General features: G+C 50.6%; 2 protein-coding genes across 2 annotated transcripts; both read left to right on the top strand.

Annotated features, from left to right (window-relative positions):
• Positions 1–3,054: 3,054 nt before the first annotated feature.
• On the top strand, positions 3,055–3,934 carry LOC309403739 (gallinacin-12-like; the record flags this gene model as incomplete). Its single annotated transcript, XM_081997986.1, is given in 3 exon segments — positions 3,055–3,114; positions 3,118–3,187; positions 3,786–3,934. Coding segments are annotated over 3 exon segments (279 nt in total).
• A 6,472-nt stretch (positions 3,935–10,406) lies between these two features.
• On the top strand, positions 10,407–12,602 carry LOC309404059 (gallinacin-13-like; the record flags this gene model as incomplete). The annotated part of the gene is made up of 2 exons (XM_081998406.1): positions 10,407–11,327; positions 12,481–12,602. The coding sequence occupies exons 1-2, from the start codon at positions 11,267–11,269 to the stop codon at positions 12,600–12,602; spliced, it is 183 nt and encodes a 60-aa protein (XP_081854532.1). The 5' UTR covers positions 10,407–11,266.
• Positions 12,603–14,852: the final 2,250 nt, after the last annotated feature.

Genomic DNA, 14,852 nt, shown 5'->3' with positions numbered 1-14,852 from the left:
CTTTGAGAGGTGCACTGAGGTCATCATAACCATGGATGAAAACCCTCCCATGAAAGCAATTCACCCACCCGCACATTTTGCACATTGCAAAGCCAAAACATGGAGTGGCCTGTGGGTGTGAACAAGACACATGGCTCAGCAGCCACATAGACTGGTGGAGGACAAGGTCCCAGCAGCTGCAGTTGTCCAGCCAAGCATTTATCATTTCTCAGAAGATCCTGGGTCAATGCCAGATGAAAAGGGCTGTGCTCAGATTTGCAGATGGTGTACATCTAGTGACTGCTATGTCATGAAGTGGTTTTAAAGCCAGCACTGTGTTCCTCCAGCCTTCCTACAATACACACAGCTATCTCTGGCTGCTCTGCATGGACCAGCTTTATCTGGGGGCAGGAGGAGGGCCTTGTTGAGGTGCATACCCCAACTCTGCCAAAGAGGTGGAAAGGACCTTGCTTATCCATGTAAGTAAAGACTTAGTGCCCTCAAAACCCTGGCACTGAGTATCTTGCCTTTGCTGCACCCATTTTCATAAAGAAATGTTTCTCCCCGGTCCAGCTACAAAATTTAGCATTAGCAGACCCTGGAGTTAGCACAAAGGTGCACCTGTACTAAGATGTTGGTCCTTCCCTTGCTTTGCATGGAGATGTTGGGTACTGGATTGTCTGTACTGCATCCATAACCATTTACAGCCCATTTGCACCCTGGAGTGAACCAACTGTGTGCTTGTGTATGGAAAGCCATGCACAGAGTCACACACTGTGGTGATGAGCCTGTCTGCACCGCTTGGCCCAGGGAACACAGAGAAGGTGCTATTAACAGTGATAGTACTTAGATACCCATGGGTGTATAGTTTACATATGGTGCATTGTAAATCTGTAGTGTACATGTCCTTGGGAGAATGCAGCTTTGAAGATGGCCACACTTTAGGCAGGGGGGTGGACTGGAGACCTGTAGAAGTCACTTCAAATCTGATTTTTAATTGCTTTTAGCAAACTACAGGTATGTGTGTGCTATCACCGGGACAAGTCCCTTTTGGGAACTGCTGTCTCAAAAAGCCAATGATTATTTCACAGAAGCAAAAAGCGATGAGGTGAGGGGTTCACTTTTGGCAAGACTGCAATATGACCCACCCTTTCCATGGAAACTCTTGTCCCATCATTCAGTCACAAAAAATATCCAGATACACACCCTCTTTTGCCACTCTAAATCACAGAAGACCCTCCGAACTCTCTTTGCAAGGCTGACCTGATACACACTGTCATGGGCCACAGGCCAGAAAGCTTCTCTTCCAGCTCGGGGGTTGTTTGACTTCTTTGCATTCTTACTGAGTGGACCAGCATCTGGGACAGCATGAGAAGGGTCCTGGCCTACCACAACACCTTCCAGTCTCAAAGCAGCAAGGAGCAGCAAGCAGTCCTACAACCTTTTCAAGAGAGGGGACATCTCACCCTCACACAGAGACGAGTGGGACCAGCCAAGCTTTGTCATCAGGTATGAAGAAGATGAGGAGAGGGTAGTAATGTTGCTTGGGAGGGGACTACAGGGAAAAAGCAAACCCACACCCCTCTGTTGGAGCAGAAATGCACTTAAAAAAGCAACACATCAGAAAAATGGCCTGGGAAGAGGAGGTAGAAAAATTCTGTCCTTTGCAAAACCTGAGCAGGCCCACCAGGAAATTATTATCAGACTGCAGCAGGCAGTCTGCTGACTCTGCTCTTCCTCCAAGAACAGAATCTCTCTAGCACAAAACGGTTGTAGCTTCGAGCTCTTTTGCCAGACCTGCCTTACAGGTTTGCTCACCACATAGCCCAGAGAGGCAAGTCCAAACAGTTGTGTAAAGGCCCCAAACCAGCTCTTTGGTCTAGACCCAAGGGAACAATACCACTCTTAAGGGACTACTTCTCTCTCCAAGAGGGTGGTTGGACCTATTTCTGGTCCAGCAGGTGACAATGGAGTAAAAGTAATCAGAATAACAAATGGACAAGGAAAATGAGGGGTTTGCCAGCACTTGACTGCCTTAGGTCAGGACTGGTTGCTTTCAAACAAGATGCTTTAACCCATCTGAGCCTAGAGACAGATTAAATCTGATTTTTGACCTTCTTAGATTTGGGGCCAGACTTAGGTGCCCACAGCTGGACATTGGTGTCACTTGAGATGACCCAGGGTATCATGCTGGGCTTCCAGAGTGTCTTGTCCGTGACTTTCACCAATGCTGAAATCCCCAATTACCTAGACATCTCAAGTGACATAAATCAAGTTTTCATGCCTGTTGATCCCGGACAGCAAACTTTGACTTTATCAAGTGCATCTGAATGACATTTTTTAGGGAGAAGGGAATTTTTAACCTTGCTCTTTCAACTATCCAGTTTAGGATGTATTCACACAAACAGTTATATTAACACAGCTGAAGGCGCAGCAAATAACAGGACCAGGCAGAGTCCTGGAATACCCAGGTGAGGGTAGCTGGAATACCACATGCTGATTTTACAGCTAGAGCTGCATTATCTATCAGATAATTAGCACCAAGAGGTGCATTGCTGAGCTAACTGGCTACCTCCTCCACCAGCGCTGTGTGCTCATCACGCTCAGGAATGAAGCCTCCCAAATTCCTCAGAAGCCGAAGCTGGAATAGTCTTTTTGGCAGGAAAAAATTCACACCCAGGTTTCAGCTGGAGAAAATATTCACACGAGCTCAGATAAAAAAATGAATCACTCCTAGCCTGCACCGTTCCCCTCCTTGCAGCTCCTCAGGAGTCTTTCCTTGCAGGTTGCCACTCTCCCACCCATCAGCTCCCCGAGGACTTTGCTGGCTGCAGGTGAAGGGCAGAGGATCCCCCCGAGCCTCTTTTCCCACCAAGGCTGGCAATCTACCAGCCAAAAATGCCAACTGCCAGGGAGAGGAATCGGGGAAGCCGATAATCAGCGAACGTGAAGCGAGTCGACGTTGTCTGGAGCCGCAGCACTGGGTCAGAACGACACGGAGGCTTTCTCAGCAGCAAATGTTACTCCCAAGACTGGAATATAATTAACTCCTGCCTACTCCCTCCTTCTTCCCGGATGCCATCCAGCATGCCAGCAGCACGCAGAGGCTTCTGCAAAATCTCACGCTCAGCCCTGTGATTTTCCAGCAGAACCAAACCAATGGGGATCCTTTGGTTCATTTTAATCTTCGTCTCCCTGACCAGTCACGGTAAGACCAGGAAGGCCGAGGGTGGTAAAGAGAGGTATCTGGGAACAGGAATACTATTTGCAAAATATTATCGGTACTGAGGGGGAAAGGTATCCTCAGGTTTCTGGATGAGATCGTGAGTCAGATACTTTAGCAAAATGCATGACTTAATCCCTCGGGGTAATGCAAAAATGAGCAGGGAAGAAGCTGTGAAAATGGGGCATCTCCCTGCCTTTCTGGGAGCAGACTGGTCGGAGGAGCCCTAGAGGAGATGTCCTGTGCTCTAGGGAAATGTTTCTGCCTTTTCCCAGGCTGCAGTTGCCTCCTCAGTAGGGCGAGAACAACTGCTCTTACCTCCCGTGTGCGGTCTTTGCCAACGACCTGAAAAAACAACCGGGTGATAAAAGGTTCCTTGAGTGAGGCTGGCTCTGGAACTTGGGTTTTTTAACACAGATGCCTGAAGCTTGTCCTTGGGGACAGGGATCCCGGGTGTGCTCTGTGCAGCCGTGTGTGCCCAGGCTCCATGCACGCTCGCAGTGCTGCCTTGGCTGGCCGGGCACATGGTGCCAGAGGAAGACCCACATATTTTACCCACCAAACATGCTGCTTCTTTGTACAGGAGACACTCATGGACCAGACAGCTGTAACCACGAAGGGGGCTTGTGTCGAGTTGGAAACTGTGTTTCTGGTGAATATCTGGCCAGGTACTGCTTTGAACCCATCATTCTCTGTTGCAAAAGTTTATCACCCACAACTGCAAAGAGCTGAAGGCTTCCAAAGCGAGCAAAAAGCAGCATGTGAAGAGCTGCAGGCTCCCGCTAACAAGGAACGAGCTGCCGTTGGGAAGGAAACGTTGTGCCTTTCTGTGACTCTTGCTCCCCTGGGAGAACATGGCTGTGGATTCACTCGTGAACGTCTGAACACATTGCTTTTTGCTTTTGTTGTGACTTTCTAGGTAACATTGTGAGAAGAAGAAATTGGGGCCGCCCGGACTATATATTGCCCCTTTTGGCATCTGGTTGTTACCTGTCAGGCGCAGGTGAGAAATTGCCTTTCTCCTGAGCTGAAAACAATAAACTTGAAGTTTAACAGAACAGCAAGCGCCCATCTGTGACCCCTGCTGACACCCAGCAAAGCTGCGGACGGTGGGATGCACGCTCTCCCACCAACCGGGAGGGGACACGGCAGCCCACACCTTCCCACCAGAGCAGCGTGGCTCTGCCTCTTTATTTCCCTTCCCAGAGAAAGCAGTTGCAATGGGGCAGCCTTTTTTCCATCACTTTTGATGCAAAGGCTGCCTGGTTTGACATAAAAGCCTGTGTTTCTCAGGCAAGCCCCATGCTGCTCCTCCTTTCCGGGCTGGGACAGGCTCTTACAGGCACTGGGAAGGGCTGGCCAGAGAAACAAGGTAGAGGAAGGGAGCAGGGATTCCCCGCGTGCGTACAGACCCCTTTGCCCATGGGGTTCATAGCAGGAACGTGCTGTCCATCAGCCATGCCTGCTCCAGCTAGACCAGAAGATGCAGAACCCAGCAGGGCTGTGCCAGGTTCACCTCTCTTCCACAATGCAGCAAGACCAAGGAAGAACCCAGGCTTGCTTGTTTTAAACATGGTGGGGATGGGATCTGAAAGTTGTGTACCATTGCCCTTGGCAGGCTGCTCTTCTCATCCACAGGCTGCTTTTCTGGTGCTGCTCTTTTCCTCTGTAGTCACCCAGCAATAAACCCAAAGCAATTAGCCTGTTTGCACCTAACAGCTTTCTGCCTATGAGCTGCATCAGCCTAAATCCATTAGCTGCCCAGGTTTATTCTTAGCCCTTCCATGTTTTCTTTCAGCATGAAATTTCAACACCCCCCTGCCTTCGCTAGTTAGCTCTTGGTCTCCCTTTCCAGGTAAAATATTTCTCTCTGGGTTGATCGTTTCTGTGAAAGCAAGAAAACAATGATGTAATGAGAGAGCTATGCCAATTAGCTGAGGCGCTGGTCACAGCCAGGGAAAAGTCCTCCCTGGGAGATGAAATTCTTGCTGTGATGAATCAAACAGGAAAATTCCCATCGACCTCACCAGGGCCAGGACCCGTCGCCAGAAGTCTAACAATTAATTCCTCCGAGCGAATCCGTTCTCCCGCGAGCCGCCCAGCTATTCTCCACGGGTGATCCTAGCGCGGTCCAGGACACCGACGTACGCAGGGAGACGCCAGCGCTCCCCCGGAGATCCCCCGCAGTTGGACGAACCATCGGGAGAGCTGGATTACCCGGAGCCAGCTCTCAGCTTGGGAACCGCTGCTGAAAACCGAGACGAGGCTGAATCTGGAGCCAAATTCTTCCCCAGATCCAGCCTGTCTCTCCGGGGCACGCTGATGTACAAGTACAGCACAGGCAGGCTTTAAAATCAAGGAGCTTTTCCAAATCAAACAGTTTATTTCTCACATTCATCCATGAAATTTGTGGTTCACGCCTCTTATCTGGGGGTTGCTCAGCCACCGTATTTGTAGCCTGGTTTCCTGAGAAAGTGGAATATATGGCCTCATGCAGCTCATCTTGCAAATCTCCCTGCCAGTTCCTGCACCTGTACATTTTGGACCTCTTGGCCAGCCAAATTTCTATCAGGGAAGGTGAAAATGCTCAGGCAACTTATAGGCAACATTGTCCCTCTGGCAGTAAGGTAAATGCAGGCTGCTGCTAAGAAGCATGGTCTCCCAGCTGTGTGTTCCCTTGCTCACTGATCTGGCTGGAAATAACCATATTACAATAAATAAAAAAATAAAATTATTATTAAATATAATAAATAACCATATGGTTAATAACCATTAAAAAACCCAACAAAAATCCATCATCATTTCTGCCTGATGAATAACATGAACTGGCATCTCTTCCAGCTACCTGGTCTGACACACAGATTGGAGGGAGAAAGGACCAGGGACATGATGGAGAGTGGAAAATTGCACCCTCCAGCCCATCAACCCTACACAACTGTTCCCCATCGTTTTTTGAGCTATTAACTCACCTGGGGCACACAACCCAGCCACCAGCACAGCTCATGAGGAGCTGCTTAAACAACAGTATGAGATGCTTTGGTGTAAGTGTATGATGGGGAATGCTGCTCAAATTAATTACCCCTAGGTTGGTGCATCCCATAACCCCAGGGAGGAGGAAGCGCTAAACATCTCTGGCTGAGTGACCACGTTCCATCCACTCAGCACAGAGCTGTTCACCCGCATGTTTTCATTCACCATGCAACCACACTCCTACAGGCGCTCAAACGCCATTTTCCAGCCCTTTATATCCCAAAGCCAAACAATATTCACTGAGACACTCAGTAAAAATCATCCTCAGTGTGAACCTTTGCCAGAGGACTTCCACCCATGACCAGCAATCCTGCCCAACTGGGACCGTTTCCCAATGTGTAGACCCACATGTGGTCAGTAGAGCTCATCTGAGCCCAACCTCGTACGTGCAGGACTGCATGCAGGAGTAGAGGGGACAGTCAGGCAAGCTAAGGTGGAAGCCAGAATAGCAGAAGAAATGAGAAAGTGAAGTCTACCATGCCTTAAGAGATGCAGGCTGGTAAGAATTTAAATCAGGCTAGCAGTCCACTCTGAAAAGACATTAAGCTTTTGCCCTCATGGGAGAAAGCCAAATGAGAAAGGGGATTTTTGTGGGAAAGGCTTGGTTGAGCCTTTAACTCCAGCTACTGGTACCTGACAGAGCTCAGAAGTCTGCAACAGAGGGGTTCTTCAGCACTACCCTAGCAGACCTATACCAGTTCCTAAAGACCTATACCTCTCCTAAAGGAGACCCAGAAACCATTTAGACATCTTAGGAGGTATATTTGGGGTCTTTGCAGCCATACAGACAGCCAGGTACAGCCCTACCCTCATGCCTGGTCTGTTGACTGGCACGAGCCTCATTAATAACTGGAGACGTTAGTTCGTCAAAGTACAGCATGAACGTCCCCCTCGCTGGAATTTGTTTGCTGTTCCCAGGCAACAGGCCAGTGTTTGTTTGGCAGAGAGAGACAGACAGAGACGAAATCCTCCGCTTCTGCCCTAAAAACACCGTTGTAACGGAGCTGTGCGATCAGGAGCAGAACAGGGGTCAGACGGGCTCCTGCTTGGGGAAGCTGAGATCTCATAGCCACCGGCCAGCCCCTTAGATCCAGGTTGCCCCTTACATCCCCAGCAATCCCATGCGAACCAGTGCAACCACCTGCACGTCGGGCTCTCCCGTGCAGGAGAAAGGGGTTGTATTCAACTCACGTGGCTGCGCCTCCACCTCCTGTGCGGTGAAAAGTGTCATCACCCTACCACAGCAACGTGTTAGGAAGGTAAAACGTGTCTGGATTCGGAGGGTGCGTCTACAGGAGTAAATCAAGTTGCGCGAGGCTCAGGCTTAGACGTTAGCAGATACTCACCTGTGCTGCTAAACCGTTAGCACCATCCCCGGCGCGGTTTTGGCCTTGGCAAACTGGCACTTTGCCACACTGTTCCTCGGCACAGTTTGGAGGTGGGCACATGCGAGGAACCATTCGTAGAAGACATCTGGATGTGGCTGTGCAGCTGGCGTGGAGAGCTTAGATGTGCAGACACAAGGTGTGCTGTGCCCATTTGCCATGGGGCAAAGAACAGCATTTTGGAAAAAAAAAGTGGAGAAATGAGGTATTTTCAGATTCAGACCATATAAAATGAAAACTGTTTCTACTCAGAGAGCAAATAAGCCACAGCAGGCTGTGAGACCAGGAGCATAGCAGGTTTCACAGGTGGAATGGAGTATGGTGCAGGACAAGGCAGGCATGAAGTCTAGCTGCCAATGCGACGTGGTTCACACACCAGGTACGAGATACGTTTGAGATGTCCAGCATACTGGCCCTGACCTCCAGCTGCTGCAGCAGAAGGGCACATAGATCTGGCATCACACCTACCGGCCAGGTATGGGTGTCTCAGACACACCAGAGCATCCCAAATTCTAACAGATGCCTGTTTAGGTGACCAACATGAATGCTAGATCGCCACAAACCTCAGTGAGCTCTTAGACAACTCATGAGCCTGAAGACGTACGTGTTGTAAGGAGTACGTATGACCCACCAGTTGCCTGTAGGCCTGAACACACACAGGGTTTTGGTGCAACCTGCAAACATCTCCCCTGGGGTCATGGGGAATCTGGGGAGCGGGCAGGAGTCATGACAGAGCCTGCTGAGGTCAACGGAGGTTGAGTCCAGAAGCATCCCTTGCAAAGCAGGACGGACACCGCGTGGTTTAGGGGGATATGGCATAAGTCTAGAGGATCAGGAAAGTCTGCTGAAATGTGGAGGGGTTGAATGGGGTTTGACGTTCTCAGCAGGCACAAGAACTATTGGGAAACTGGTGGGAGACACATTTAAAACAAACCAAACAAAAAATGTTATGCAGCTGGTTGCAGACTGATGAAACTCCTCGTTGAAGGATATTGCCATTTAAAATTTCACTCCCCAGACCAGAAAATAGCCTGAGAGTAGGAGAAAAGTCGAGGTAAATACCACAAATGAACTGTGCTTACCCTAATTCAGGCCTCCCCGTACGGCCGCTGTTATAGGCAGGAGGTGGGTGGTCCCATGGGCTGGGTGAGGATGGTTGTGTTGTGGCCTGAAATGGAAGCCTGGCCACAGCCATGGGGGGGTTCTGGGTCAGAGCTGAGCCCAGAGCTGAGCCCACGGTCATTTCTTTCCAGGCTGAACTGCAGGGCTGTATCTGCACTTGCTTGGATTGGGTTTTGGTAAAACATCACCGGTGGGATGGGAAGGCGGAGGTGGCATCACGAGCTGGCAAGGGTTCGGTCGCCAAAGGATTTGCTCCTGCTAGCATAAATTTATCCCAGGATGCATTTTAAAAACTGGGCTGCTCAGGTCCTGGGCCAGAGGCAGATGAAGTCAGTAGAGACACCCCTCCCATTTGAGGCCATGGAGCAGATGCAGATTGGCTTGACTCCTCCTCAGCCTCAATACCTCTGAGGCACCCGGGAGCTAATTTCTGTGCAGCTTGTTGCCGAGCACAGATCAGCCTTTGTGCACGGTGGACTCTGAAAAAAAAACATCTGGCAGCAGGTTGGGTAGCGGGAAAGGGCGGGAGGCTGATGGACCAGCCCCAGTAGGCTCACCAGAGGCTACCAGAGGCTGAGGCCAACACGGTGTAGGGACCACGTTGGAGAGAGCAAGCCCAGCTGCTGTCCGAGCAATCGCCCAGGGGACAGAGACTTCCTGCCCCTGATTTCTTGGGGAAATCTGGTTTATGTTGGTGTCGTCTGGTTTTGGCTCTCTTTCCCAAGGCATGTTCTGCAACTTGACCCATGCACCGCAGCTGCAGAGCAGGGATTTGCGGTGGCATGGACGACGCATCCTGGCCACCTTTGTGTTTGCCCCTGTGGAGCCCGCAGCTCCAGACACAGCTCATCCTCTGAGATGGTGCTGCTCCCACCAAGGGAGAGCAGCTGAGCTAGAGATAAAAGATGGTGTTTTGCCATCCATCACTGGGAACACCATGGCCACGTGGTACTCTGGCTCTGCGCTAAACCTCCTCTCTAGAGCGCATCAGGCCGCCTGCAGACACATGTTCAGATGCGTCAGTCACATAGAGCTGGACGCTCACAGGAGCATCCACACACTCCTCCCTGCTTGGGCTGTAGCGCAAGAGCTGCAATCTCGTTTCTGCTAGATGAACTCTGCCCCAGCCCCGTTGCACCTTCTCTTGCATTGGAGATGCCGATCCTCAGAGGTACATGGTGAGTTACGGTCTTCCACCCACCACACCAAGCAGTACCACCGGATACGCAAAGCACCGACGCTTGTAGAGAGGTTCTACACACATCCTTGCAACCAGCCCTCCCGCAGACAGGACTGATGACCCGTTGTCTTTCCCTAGGTTATGTGTGGCCGGTTTGCATGACACCCTGTTTAAATGCTCAGTGTCCCGTGATCCAAAGTCCATCTGGTGAAGGGCCCCTTATCTGCACTGTTTGATGAAGGTGATCCTTGTTCTGGTCAAGCAGCCTGAAGGCCATCGGTTTTACATTTTCCAACACTACCTGGCATCCAGCCCCCAAATAAAAAGCCATCAAGGTGACTTATTAAGGGAAAATGGAAGACTTGGTGATGCCCTCCGCTGTGTCATTGCTGTAAAAAGAAACCTTTATAAAGTTTCTATTTCCTCTTCCTCTATTTGTTGTTGGTTGGGGGCGATTTCTGCTCGTTATTTGTTTTGTGTTGTTTTCCAGAATTGAAGCTCGTGTCCCACCTCTACTGATTTCCTGGAATGGACCTGGAGAACTAGTACAAACCAGAGAGCCTGCCAGGATTCTTGGGAAAGCTGTAATACACAACTTTCCTAATGCTCCTGCGCCTGATAATTACAGGGAGGTATCCCAGCTTTCCTGTTTAATAGGCACATAAATGAAAAAGATGCTAAATTGTTGTTTTTCTTGACAGTCGTAAACAAAACTTTGGCAAACGATCTCTTTTCCCTCATAGTTGGGAAATACAAAAAAACCTTTGCTTTTTAAGGATCCCATGATTTTCAAGCCAACTTTGTGTGTTGGGATTGCTGAAGTGGAGACTCTGGGTTTTTTCACACTTGACTCTGTCAGTGCTAAACACAGAGACTGGGAGATGGAAATAAAAAAACAAAAAAACAAAAAAACACACCTTTGATACTGCAAACACTTGGACAGGTTTTTAACATCACATGCTCGAGCCTACAAACACAAGAGAGAGAGCGGGTCAGCCCCAACATCCTGTCTCCAGCAGCAAGCAGGAGCAGACTCCCCAGTGCTCAGTGCAATTTGTTGACAAAACCCTGCCTTTTTTTTTTTCTTTTTGCTTTTCTCTCCTTTTTTTTCTTTTTTTATATTTTTTTTCCCCTCTTTTTTATTTTTTTCTCTAACATGTTGTCTCCAAGAGTGGACACATCCCTGTGCAACTGTTTGCTGTCATGTTGAAATGCATCCGAGATTGACAAAGTTCCCTCCACTCCAGGAGCGTTTCACAACCTGCCGGACACTATAAATCCAGGATTCTCCATCTCTTTACGGCCCCTCACTCCTCCTCGTGGTGGAACCCCCACCCACGTTCAGCTATGCGGATCCTCCAGCTGCTCTTTGCAGTCATTGTCATTCTCCTCCTCCAGGACATGCCGGGTAAGGACAAAATACTCACAGGGGTTTCTGCAGGACTGTGGAAAGAGAAAAGTCAGGTTCCTACCCTGAGGTAGAAAAGGACAAGATGGGGCCCTCAAGTCAAACCATGTCAAGTCGAGGCTGACCTGACTCCTGTTTCCAAGGAACAAATTTCTTCTTGAAATGGTCTCCGTGAAGTTCCTGGATTCGAGAGTCTCAGGTTCATTGACTGTACGTCCCTTCCTCTCCATCCCCTCAAAACCCACCCAGAAATGCTGAGCCTAAGACAGGAGCCTGAGCTCTGCTCCTGACCAGGATACAAGCCTCATCCTCCACAAAATAAGGAGAACCCCGGGAAATCAAAAAGCATCTTTCAGGGGAAAAAAAAGTGGGGGGAAAGACTGCTAGTTTCTTTTTTGTCTGTCTCTCTTCTTCTGGGATTCTGTTTTAATAGAAAAATCTTCCCTGGCTGGGCTTTTTCACCGGTTTCTTGTATTTATATGTTAGGAATTCAGGCTTCATTCAGCTGTAAGGTCACTATGGTGTTACTAGGACCACAGTGGTATAACTTTCACAGAAAACAAAGGAAATTTACTTGCTCAGCCTCTTTATGCTCTCATTTAGTTAACTTAACTTAAGTCCTAGGGATAAAGGGAGGAGAGAGAAGGGTTTTCCCACTCCACTGATGGTGGATACCACCAGTGTATCCCTCCAGAAACCCCAAACTGGGTGTTCCTGGTGCATGTAAAGAGAAGCAGAAGGTACCCTTTTTATCAGAACAGGAACATTTAAAAAAACCCGACCAAATGAAAAACACCGAAACACCAAGAAACCAACAATCACAAAAACCCCCAAACAAACCAATAGATAAAACACCAGTTCCAAAAAGACACTTCTCTGACTTTTGGTGTTGCCCAAGGGATCCACCTCACCTAACTCATCTAACCTAACTTAGCCACCCCAAATCTGGCTGTCTTGCCTAGGCTACTTGTTAAGAGACTCCCAGTGCCTGCTGGAGGGAGGTGCTCCTCCCAAGCGTATCTGACCTTCTCCATGAAGCCACCTGAGCTTCCCCATTGCCAACTTCCATTGCTCAGCCAGTGACAATAGCGGGGCTGCAGGTGGGTTCGGAGGTCCCCCCTAAGCAGGTCTCCTGTCTCCTTTCCCCCTGCAGCACGAGGCCTTTCGGACAGCCAGCACTGCAGAAGCAACCACGGCCACTGCCGGAGGCTTTGCTTCCACATGGAGCACTGGGAAGGGAGCTGCAGCAACGGCCGCCTGCGCTGCTGCCGGTGAGAGCGGCCACACTGTGACGGACCCCGGCACCCCAAGGGGACCAGCCCAGCAACGCTGCAACCTCAGCTGTACGTAGGATCTGCTCTCAGACACCTCTGCACCTACACCCGCGGCTCGGTTTGTCCATCACCAATAAATCTGTTGAGTTTATATGTCCATGTGGGTTCAGAGTGCAGCTGTGTTTCCCTCTAAGATGGACCATCCTGCCTAACACTTGGGGTTTGATGCTGGTTGAGATGCACTGGGGTATCCGAAACATCCGCACAAGGCTGGCAGATATGGCACAGGACCAAGGGGACACCTGTGCCCTTCCAGGGTGGCAGCAAGACAGAGATCTGCTGCGCTTGTCCAAACAGTTATGAAGCCTCTCTTCTAGCCCATACCTCTTGCCACAGTCTTTATCAACCCTTCTCTCTTGCTTCACCTGCCTATAGAAGAGACCACAACAGAGTACATCCTCTTCAAGGACATGGATCCAAGACAGAGGTATGATTTGCCCTCCAGAAGTGCCTCTTCCTCCCCCATAACAACAACAAGGTGAACCTGGGCGGATGGCTCAGGTTATCTACCTCTGAGACAAGGTAAAGGTGGGTGAGATGGAGAAATCCTGCTCCCATGGGCAGGATGATTCACCTGGTGGTTGCACAGAGAGTGTGGTGGGTTCTGCATCTGCCCCACTTCTGTATGGAGTGATTCTCACACGAACTCTTGCTTGCACAGTGTGAGGTTTAAATAAAAAGAGAAAGTGCTCATAAGGCTGATGATAAAAGCAGAAGGAGCTGATGCCTGCATGGAAACTGCCTGGTGGGAAGAGCGTCTGGCCTGTGCTGTCCCCTGAGCCATGCCAGGGTCGTGTCTGGAGGAGGGAGAGCTGGCACAGACCAAAAGCCTGGGGAGAGTTTCACTCATGCCTCATCCATGCAAAGGGTTTTGGGAGGTACAGAGAATAAACTCTTGTATTTCAGACCATATCCCAGCATCACATGAGGGGCATCGCCGCCTCATTTCCTGCATATGCTGATCTATTGGGTGGAATTATGAGTGGGAATGGACCAAGGCCAAGCTCACTAGGGAGTAAACATTACTGACTGCGGCGCTAAGAAGGAAGGGGAATTGCCCACCACGGTTTGCTCTGGAGCAGGACCCCAGCAGCAGGTCCTCACCTTCCTAGGTGAAGGTGAGGTGACGTAGGGTGAGCAAGAATACGGAGGTGTGAGGAGAGGGCATGAGGAGGTAGGGATGTCTCCTTGAGAGAAAAGTTCATCTCTGGAAAACAGCCAGCATGGTATATTTGGGACATGCAAGCAACGAGGTGGCCAAAATTCCCACCCAATATCTTCCCTGAACTGCAAAACCCCCAGCTTTAACCTAAGCCCACTCCCCTCTCTACTCCAGAGGGACCGGTCTTGTCCTGGAGGAAATAGAGGGAAACCAGTAAAACCAGTGATGCGGCTGTGCCGGTTGACACCCAGCGGACATCTGTCCCGTCTCTGTCAGGATTCTGAGCAGGGAGAGATTGCGCCGCTCCTCCTACCACCATGAATTGAACCAGTGGGGGACTGGGCTCCCACCGCTCCCAGGCTGGGGATACCCCCGTCCTTGCTGCTCTCGCCCTGCAGTCTGCAAACACGGCGGCCGTGCCTTCAGGCCGTCCCTTCTCCTGGATGCTGCTGCTCCCCGTTGAGCGACGGTCTGGCTCCTCGGGGGCCTCGGAAAGCTCAGCCAGAGGTTAGCAGCCACTCCGGCTCGCTCGAGCCATCAGCCCCATCAAGCGGATAAGGCTCCGCTTGATAACAAGACCTGCCAGAAACGAGCCCACAGTTTTTCCACCTTTTTGAAGTCTGGGCGGTGAAGTTTTGCAGAACTTTGTCTTTTTGCCAAAGTAACCAACTTCCAGCTCCAGCCTTCGTCTTCCCTCCTTTTCCCTGACCTCCTCCCCCCCGCCTTCCCTCTTCCTCCTCGCTCCTCCATGCACACGCCTCTCCGTGGGGCCGATAGGGATGCTGGGGGGGGATACAGGGGATGAGGGGCTGATGTCATCTGTTTTTGGCCGCTGCCGGAGGAGGCAAGGGTTAGACATGTCTGTCTCTACCCAGCCTGGCGCCGGCAGCAACTGGGAGCCTTCCTCTCGCAGCCGCCTCTGCGCCTTATCAGGGGCAGGGTGACGTCGCGGGGACGGGCTGCCGGGGCTGCGAGGGCGAGGAGGTGGGGAGCCCCTGAACGCGAGCCCTGTGGGCAGCACGCACGCCT

The sequence above is a fragment of the Phaethon aethereus genome, assembly GCF_964289735.1.
Source record: "Phaethon aethereus genome assembly, chromosome: 3".
Taxonomy (NCBI): Eukaryota; Metazoa; Chordata; class Aves; order Phaethontiformes; family Phaethontidae; genus Phaethon; species Phaethon aethereus.
The sequence above is the reverse complement of the archived record's forward strand: the minus strand, read 5'-3'. Positions and strand labels throughout refer to the sequence as shown.